This window comes from Thamnophis elegans, chromosome 2 (genome assembly GCF_009769535.1).
Source record: "Thamnophis elegans isolate rThaEle1 chromosome 2, rThaEle1.pri, whole genome shotgun sequence".
NCBI classification, from domain to species: domain Eukaryota; kingdom Metazoa; phylum Chordata; class Lepidosauria; order Squamata; family Colubridae; genus Thamnophis; species Thamnophis elegans.
In genome coordinates, this window is record NC_045542.1 from 696,402 (window position 1) to 705,270 (window position 8,869).

An 8,869-nucleotide genomic window follows, 5' to 3' on the forward strand; every position below is an offset into this window, starting at 1 on the left:
TTCCACCTGTGGCATGCGTGCCATAGGTTTGCCATCGTGGCTATATGGTATAGATGAATATAAGTGAAACCAAGTCCCAATGGGGCCAAAGAAGAAGCAAGGCTTTATTGCGGCTGGCGGAACGAAGGCCCTGGAACGGAATCATGCGCTTTTTCTTTCCCCCCGTTTCCCATCCCTTTTGCAGGGCTATTGGATACATCATGACGTCCCTTCTGTTTCCGCTGTGTACTTTCTTCCTGGTGTGTCTCTGCATTGCTTACTGGGCTAGTACTGCCGTGTATCCTTCCTCAGTTGTTCGTTCTTTGCTGGGTAAAAGGGATGGGTAGCTATAACACCAAACAGTCCTCAGATGTTCATCTCAGGCAAGCAAAAGTCCCATTTTTATTACTATACTGAAGAGTTCCTTGACTGCCTCTAGTTTCTTGTCTACCTCTAACGAAGCTGTCTACAAGGTATTTAATGATACAGAATGCCAATATGCTGGAACAACTTGCAAACCAGAGGTAAGGAACTTAAAATAACGAACTAGTGAAAATATATTCAGTCAAGCTGCTTAGAAACCAGAAAAATATAGCAGCCCACTTCCTGCTGAATGTGTGACAGATCTTGCAAGGGCCACGGATGAGGCTCCCTCCTTCCTCTGAGTCAAGCAGGTTTCCCTCCTATTCCAGAAAATGCTTGTTCTTTCTCCCAAGGGAAGGGACCCAAGTGTGCCCTATTTTCCTTTAGCAAGCGTCAACGTGACTTTATAGGAGAATTAGCTCTATGTCCTGTTCATTATTTTAAATTACTTTTGAAAGGCAAAAGAAAAGGAACAATTTCTCTAGTTATATAATGTATTAGTAATTGCCACATTCTGGACATTCTAGAAGCCAAATTCTGGAAATTCACAAGGCAAAATGTCTGTCCTGCCTGGATTTTTGGAAGTCTGCATATATACTTAGAGAAAAATAATAGAAAAGCAACATTATTTTCAATGGAACTTTAAGAAATGACCATTTTCTTCCTTCTTTTAGACCTTCAGTACGTCCAACGTCACCAAGCTCTGTCCCGGAGCCCGCTGCCTCTTTGCCTTCTATGGTGGCGAGACTGCCTACCACAAGTATCTCATCATCTTTCAGATTTTCAATGTTTTCATGTTCTTTTGGCTGGCCAACTTTGTCATTGCCTTGGGCCAAGTCACACTTGCTGGGGCCTTTGCATCGTACTACTGGGCTTTTAAAAAACCGGATGACATGCCAGCGTTTCCACTCTTCTCCGCCTTTGGCCGAGCACTCAGGTAAAGGAACTGGAGTAGAAAGGGGAAAAAAAAAAAACATTTGCCTCGATATCAGCAACGTTTGCCTTTTGGAGGACTAGGAAATTGTTATTCGGGACCACTAAGTTCACAAAAAAGATTATTCTGAGCTTAGTATAAAATTCTTTGCAATTTAGATGAGATGAGATGGCAAAGTGTTCTTCGTTTTGTGGTTTGGAAAGTAGCTGATTTCTGAGAAGCTAGGATTGCAACTGAAGTTCATGTTAGGCTTACTCAAGGCCACTTACAGTAGATTCCCTTGGATGAAAAGTGCTGCAGTTTTCTTTGTGAGAGCAGAGTCAACATGATGTGCGTCACGGGGAGTTTCAACAACTTGTGAAAGCCTGAAGAGGCTTCTGCAAAAGCCTAGTCCTTCAGAGAAATCTCTCCTGGGCCTGGCAAGGGCTGCTTGAGAAGACTCAGTCCTGCGTTCTTCAGCACAGAAGCTCCCACAACAGCCAGAAGAGACTCCAGGGAAGAACCATGCCACCATCCCCCCTCTTTCTTTAAGAAAAAGTGTACATGTGTGTTGCAGCCTTCACCAGCGCAATTTCTCTGCTGCTGTTTCCTCCCTCAGGTATCACACGGGTTCGCTGGCCTTTGGGTCCTTGATCCTTGCCATTGTCCAGGTCATCCGAGTCATTCTGGAGTACTTGGATCATAAACTCAAAGGTATTAGCCCTTTCCACTGGCTTCTCTCGGGCGCTTATTTTGCAAACCTACTCCCAAGGGATGCTGCTCTTGTGGTTTGTGGGATGATAGGTTTTTTAAATTTTTACTTAGATCTTTGTTGTGCCGTTCTATAGCCACTTAAGACCTATAGGAATTTGCACTGCAGGAGCATAAATAAATAAATAATCAGAGGGATGCGCGACTCTTTCTAATGTGATGGGAGAGAATACTAAGAACTTTCTCCTGTCCTGTTTTTGCAATCCATTAGGTTCTGAGAATATGTTTGCCAAGTTCCTGTTGACCTGTTTCAAATGCTGCTTCTGGTGCCTGGAGAAGTTCATCAAGTTTTTGAATAGAAATGCATACATTATGGTGAGGAATTTAAGCGCCTGTTACTTATTTAGGGCATTAATGCAGATTTCCAGATGCTCTGCACAGTAAGGGAACTGTTCTAAATACTTAGCCATAACTTTGGCAGAGGTTGCAAGTTTTCCTTTAGATCAGTGTTTCTCAACCTTGGTGACTGCACTGGCTGGGGGATTCTGGGAGTTGAAGTCCACAGGACTTAAAGTCGCCAAGGTTGAGAAACACTGCTTTAGATTCTTCATTACTTGTTAAAACATTTAAAAGAGAATTGGCTGCCAAATGCACTCATCCTGATCATTTGCGTAGTGCATTTACTTGTCCTGATTATGCCATGCCAATGCTGCAGGATGATGATTCTTAGTACTGGTTTTCAGATGAAAATGCTAATTACCCATTCACATTTATTCTGTGATGATTGCTATTGTGAAGTTGGTTGTGAATCATGAAGTTCTTGTGAATTTCATGAACTGGATAAGGGGAGAGGCATCTGAAGGAATAAACGGGGGGCCTGTTTCGAGCCCCTTGATGCCAGGATTGTTAAATAAAGATATTTTTTTAAAGCTAGCTGAGCTGGGGGGGGGGCATAATGGGAAAACATAACAACCAAGATAAGAGGGATCCAAGCAAGTACAGTGTATTTTCCTTCTTATTCCCTTCCCTTCACATCCCCAAAAGTCATGTAAAAATGGTATTTGTTTGTTTGTTATGTTTATCATAGCTTTAATACTGTCCTAAAATCTATATTTGCCTTTTTCTGGCTCTAAGTAATCATGTCTTTGTAAAAAAATAATAATGCTCTTCAATATATATTTTTTTTATTTGGCAATTTGCACAGATTGCTATTTATGGCACCAATTTCTGCACTTCTGCTAGGAATGCCTTTTCCTTGCTCATGAGGAACATACTCAGGTGAGCCTGGAAGCTGCTTTTGGTTTTATTATTCTGTTTGGCAGAGCTCAGCCAAGTTCTTTGTTGTTAGATTTAATAGCTGAAAACTTCGTGATAAACTGGCATAATGATTACCAGTTAAATGTGCTGTGGCAGTGGGCATTCTGTGTGGAACAAACTGGACTCTCGAATGGGAAAGAGTACAGAAATATGAATACCTGTGTATAGGAATGCATACAAGTTCTCTTGATTGTCACTTGGCAGAATGAGATGGTGGCATATAAATTTAATATATAAATAAATGGTATCACCTCTAATTTTGAAATTATTTATATATTTTATTGGTTACATTGTATATTTTACAACAATTCTTATAAATCTAAACTTCATATTTTTAAAATGGAAAGCAGAATGAAAATGCGGTAAACGTTCATTCATGCAAACAGAAATTTATTATGAAAAAATTACAAAGTGTGCTCAGTTTGAATGAGATATTTGACCACATTAAAATATTTGTTTTGTTTACCTATGATCTAAAACCTGAGTGCCGGGGCCCTCTATCCCTCTGCGGCCGAGTCTCAACCGAGCCACGTGGGCACTCTTCCCTCAGGCTATCAGCACAGATGCTCGTGGCCTCACTTGCACGAGCATCTCTGGTGCTCACAGCCCCACTCACGCGAGCATCACAAGCACTCGTGCCCCCTCACACAAGCGTCTCTGGTGCTCATGGCCCCACTCACTTGATTGTTGCAGGCACTCACGGCCCCACTCATGCGAGCAACAGGTACTCCACACAGACCTGCGACACCTGCAAAACCATCTCCTCTCTCCCCCCCTCCCTCCTGGCCACCAACTCAGAAAGCTTAAGGGACTCTGATCTAAAAGAGAAGGTCAGATCCTCTTAATGGAGCTTGACTTCATGGTCCGTTTCTATTTCTGATAGTATGAAAAAGATTGCCACTACCTTCTTCCGGGACATTTTTTTCCCATTGCCCACTAGCTTACACCCTGGGATTTTCAGATAGTCTCCCATCATCTGCTAACCAGGGCCAGCTCTACTTAGTTCCAAAAAACCTCCCCAGAGCAAATGGCATTGACAAAAGTGACTTATGACCATGTTTCACATATAGCAACATTGCAGTATTCTCAGAGCCACATGATCAAAATCCAGATGCTTGGGGACTCTGATGGCTGCAGTGTCTGGGGGCACTTTTTGTGACCTTCTGACAGAGTCAGTGGGGAAGCCAAATTTACTTTACAACCATGTTACTAACTTAACAACCACAGTGATTCACTTAACAACTGTGGCAAAAAAGGTTGCAGAATAGGGCAAAACTCAACACTGCTTAGCAATGGAAATTGTGGTCAAGGACTATCTGTAACTGTAGCTTTTCTCTTTGTCTTCAGAGTGGCTGTTTTGGACAAAGTCACTGATTTCCTGTTTTTCCTTGGAAAAATCCTAATTGTGGGAAGTGTTGGTAAGACATTTATGATATTTTGGGTTTTCTCTCAGGTTTGGCCACTTATTGGTCTTCTTTTTGGTGTTTCCATGCAGATTTTACTTAGGTTTAGGAAATTTACATTTGAATGAAATTATATTTGCAATAAAGAATGTATTTAAAGCAGGGATCAAAGCCTTTTTTTTTGTACAACAGGAATGGGACTCTGGAAGTAAAGCTGTTTCTTTTCCTAAGTATGATTTCCACTTGAAAGGTCACTAGTCATCAGCTTGCCTCAAATTTTAAGATACCAAGAGTTGTAATCCAGTATGTACAGGGCATAAAGCTAGGGAAGATCTTTTCCACCTTTCCTGCCTATTATTACAGCTCATTTTCACAATAGGCAGAAACAAGTACAAAATCTAAACCCTATTTGGGAGACGGAAAGAAATTTGTTAAAATGTATATGGGTCAAAGTCAAAGTCATTTATAAAATGATGGGATTTCCAAATTAGAACTAAGATATAGAGAAAAATGTGAATTTTAATTATTTTCATTTCATTTTAGGTATCCTTGCTTTCTTTTTTTTCACCCAGAGAATAAAACTGATTCAAGACACCGCACCAACTCTTAATTACTACTGGGTCCCCATTCTGGTTAGTATTTTTAAAAATATGAGATGTATTTTTTTTCTCCAGTTGCAGCTGTACCGCTTGGCAGCTGTTTTCTCAATTCTCACTGGCTTAAGATTGACTGAGTCTTCCATCTTTCTGAGATTGGTAAAATGGGGACCCAAATTGTTGAGGGCAACAGGCTGACTCTCTGCTTAGAGGGGGCTGTAAAGCACTGTGAAGCAGTATAGAAGTCTAAGTGCTATTGCGATTGCTTTCCAGGGTTCAGACAAAGCCTGTTGTACCCCAACCAGGCCCCAATAGCCCCCAGACACAGCAACAGTATCACATGGGTCACCAGGAATGGAGATATATATATATACATATGATTATCATCAATTTAGACATGGTTGTTATTGTCATAGATACGATATCACACTGAGGTGACTCTCCCTCTCACTCTCTCTCTCTCTTTTGTAGACAGTGATTGTGGGTTCCTACCTCATTGCACATGGATTTTTCAGTGTATATGCCATGTGTGTGGACACACTTTTCCTTTGCTTCTGTAAGTATCTTGTCTAAACTACTAAATGTTGACATTGTTGCTATACTTATGCTTTATTACTCAAAAGTAGATGGTCCTTTATTGACTCCAAAGCTGTTCCCCGGTTACTGTAACATTAAGCCTGGAATTCAATCCTTAACAATATTCATAATCATGAAGTGCCTCTATTAATAATCCCAAAACTGATCCTATAATCTCTTTGACATTGCCTATGCATCCATGTTGTTGTCTTCTACATCCATCAAGCACTGCAGTTTCCCCAGTCTGTACCCTTTTGTATCATATGTTCAAAGTCAGGTGAACCCCTGCTTGTTCTTTATCTCCACAGTCTTACTTGATTCTTCTTAAAATCATTCACCAAATCCATCATTCAAAAGTGACAAGCTTTTTCTGTGTCCATCTTTTACATCTGCACTAAAAGACAATTACTCTACTGATTCAGATCTTTCTTGTCTTAGATTATTACATGATTTTGTCTTAAGTTTCTTACTGCCTTCTTCCTGAGGATCTATTTCCTCACCCTTTCTCCAGTGTGGGCGTCTGTTGACTTTGCCTGTGAGAAAAGGGTAGGCCACGCATGGTGAATATGGGACTGTGGGATGCTGCAACTGTTATGGTTGGCAAGTGCCTGAATCACAATCATGTGATTGCAGGGAGGCTGCAGTGATCACAACTTCATGGACTGGTTGTAAGACCCCCTTGTTCAGTGCCACTATAGCTTTGAATGGCCACTGGACAGGTAGTAGTCAAAGCGTTACCTGTATATGACAGTATTCCAACTGTCATCTCTCATTATTATTCTGCTAATATATTTGCTGTACAACTGAGTACAATATGCATCTTTCGCGAGCTTTCCTTTATTTTCACCTCCCTGTTTCTGAATTTGGTCTTAAAACAAAAACTAAATTGGGTCTCCTTCATTGTAAAAGCCCCTCAGCTGCCTTAGAACAGTAATAAATGTTCCTGAGCACTCATTAGATTTAACATTTACACCAGAGGTCCCAGCACCTGGGCAGCAGACCACCATCAGGCTATGGCCCATTGGAAACCAAGCAGCACATGGCAAGTGCATAAATCTTTATTTGTGTATATGTGGGATTGGGATGAGCGCACAAAACCATTCCCTCCCTCCCACTGCCACCATGTGCCACTGCTGGTCTGTGAAACCAAAAACGTAGGGACTGTTGTTCTACACAATTAAGCCCTTTTAAAAAAATAAAGGGTGCAAAATAACTCATATATTCTTTTATTATCTCAATTATTCATTTTATATTGGTTCACTTTTGTAGGTTTACATTTTTGTTTAATGTTGCATCTACCATTTTTTGCAATTTTGTCATGGAATTCCTCAGTATTTTCCTCCATTTCATCTGTAGTAGGTGCATAAAGTTGTACGTATTCACTTGATATTCACTAATAGAATAGAATAGAATTCTTTATTGGCCAAGTGTGATTGGACACACAAGGAATTTGTCTGGTGCAGATACTCTCAGTGTACATAAAAAAGACAAGATACATTCATGAAGAATTGTAAGATACAACACTTAGTGATAGTCATAAGGTACAAATAAGCAATCAGGAAACAATATCAATATAAATCGTAAGAATACAAGCAACAAACTTATAGTTCTGTAGTCATAAGTGGGAGGAGATGGGGGATAGGAACAATAAGGACTAATAGTAATAGTAATGCAGCCTTAGTGAATAGTTTGACACTGGTGAGGGAATTTAGCAGAGTGATGGTATTTGGGGGGAAACTGTTCTTGTGTCTAGTTGTCTTGGTGTGCAGTGCTCTATAGCGTAGGTTTGAGGGTAGGAGTTGAAACAATTTGTGTCCAGGATGTGAGGGGACTGTAGATATTTTCACAGCCCTCTTTTTGACTCGTGCAGTGTGCAGGTCCTCAATGGAAGGCAGGTTGGCAGTAATTGTTTTTTCTGCAGTTCTGATTATCCTCTGAGGTCTCCGTCTGCCTTGTTGGGTTGCAGAACCAAACCAGACGGTTATAGAGGTGCAGATGACAGACTCAATCCTTCCTCTGTAGAACTGCATCAGCAGCTCCTTGGCCAAGGCAATTCTGAAGGTTTGAGTTTGTCTTTTGCTAGCTTATAGCGGAGGACATAGTTAGCCATGGGTTTTTTTAAATCTCATTGTCACTCCATTATTTTGTAGTATCTCATTTTCAGAACAGTATATTAGGCAAATGAGTTATTTAAATTGGCTCACCCTAAGGCCTAGACTAAGACTCATTCTAGGTTTTAAAATATACTATTCAATATTCTTTATTCTGCTTTGATGGTTTCAAATTTTCATTAGTTTATGCTTGTCCTGTTCCATATTCCAATTCTGTGTGTGAAACAAGGAACTCTACTTTCAGTGCCAGCATCATTCGTGACTTGCTTATTGCTTAATCTTGTTGTGTTGTCACTTTCAGATCCATTCACAAAAGTTCAGTGTTTTCTCCAGAAACTTCAGTAACTGGGGAAGTGCCTTCCAAACTTGAAATTAACATTCAGCATCCAGATTTAGAGATGCGGTGGCTCAGTGGCTAAGACGCTGTGCTTGTTGAGCAGATAGGTTGGCAGTTCGGTGGTTCGAATCCCTAGCATCACGTAAAAGAGTGAGCTCCCATTACTTGACCCAGCTTCTGCCAACCTAGCAGTTTGAAATCATATAAAAATGCAAGTAGAAAAATAGGGACCACATTTGGTGGGAAGATAACAGTGTTCCATGCGCCTTCGGTGTTTAGTCATGCCGGCCACATGACCATGGAGAAGTCTTCAGACAGTGCTGGCTCTTCAGCTTTGAAACAGAGATGAGCACCACCCCCTAGAGTCGGGAAAGACTAGCACATATGTGTGAGGGGAACCTTTACCTTTATCCAGATTTCTTATAACATTTTGACCATTTACATACAGTTTTCTTGGCCGTAATACAAAGTATTTTGCAGTAGCCTTCTTCTAGGTTTGATTTTTGGAATTTCTCCTCCTGAGTAGGTTATCTTACCTCATATCTAGAGTCCCACCTGCGCTT

The 8,869-nt window shown here is 40.8% G+C and overlaps 1 protein-coding gene across 4 annotated transcripts in view; it reads left to right on the top strand.

Annotated features, from left to right (window-relative positions):
• SLC44A2 (solute carrier family 44 member 2) overlaps positions 1-8,869 on the top strand; it is a 50,495-nt gene that overhangs the window by 31,580 nt on the left and 10,046 nt on the right. For all 4 annotated transcript variants that reach the window (XM_032208958.1, XM_032208960.1, XM_032208961.1 and 1 more), the window contains exons 13-21: positions 185-277; positions 419-503; positions 1,017-1,279; positions 1,875-1,969; positions 2,238-2,341; positions 3,171-3,244; positions 4,631-4,701; positions 5,230-5,318; positions 5,754-5,838. In XM_032208958.1, the coding sequence (XP_032064849.1) occupies positions 185-277; positions 419-503; positions 1,017-1,279; positions 1,875-1,969; positions 2,238-2,341; positions 3,171-3,244; positions 4,631-4,701; positions 5,230-5,318; positions 5,754-5,838 (959 nt within the window). The remainder of the gene's footprint in view (positions 1-184; positions 278-418; positions 504-1,016; positions 1,280-1,874; positions 1,970-2,237; positions 2,342-3,170; positions 3,245-4,630; positions 4,702-5,229; positions 5,319-5,753; positions 5,839-8,869) is intronic.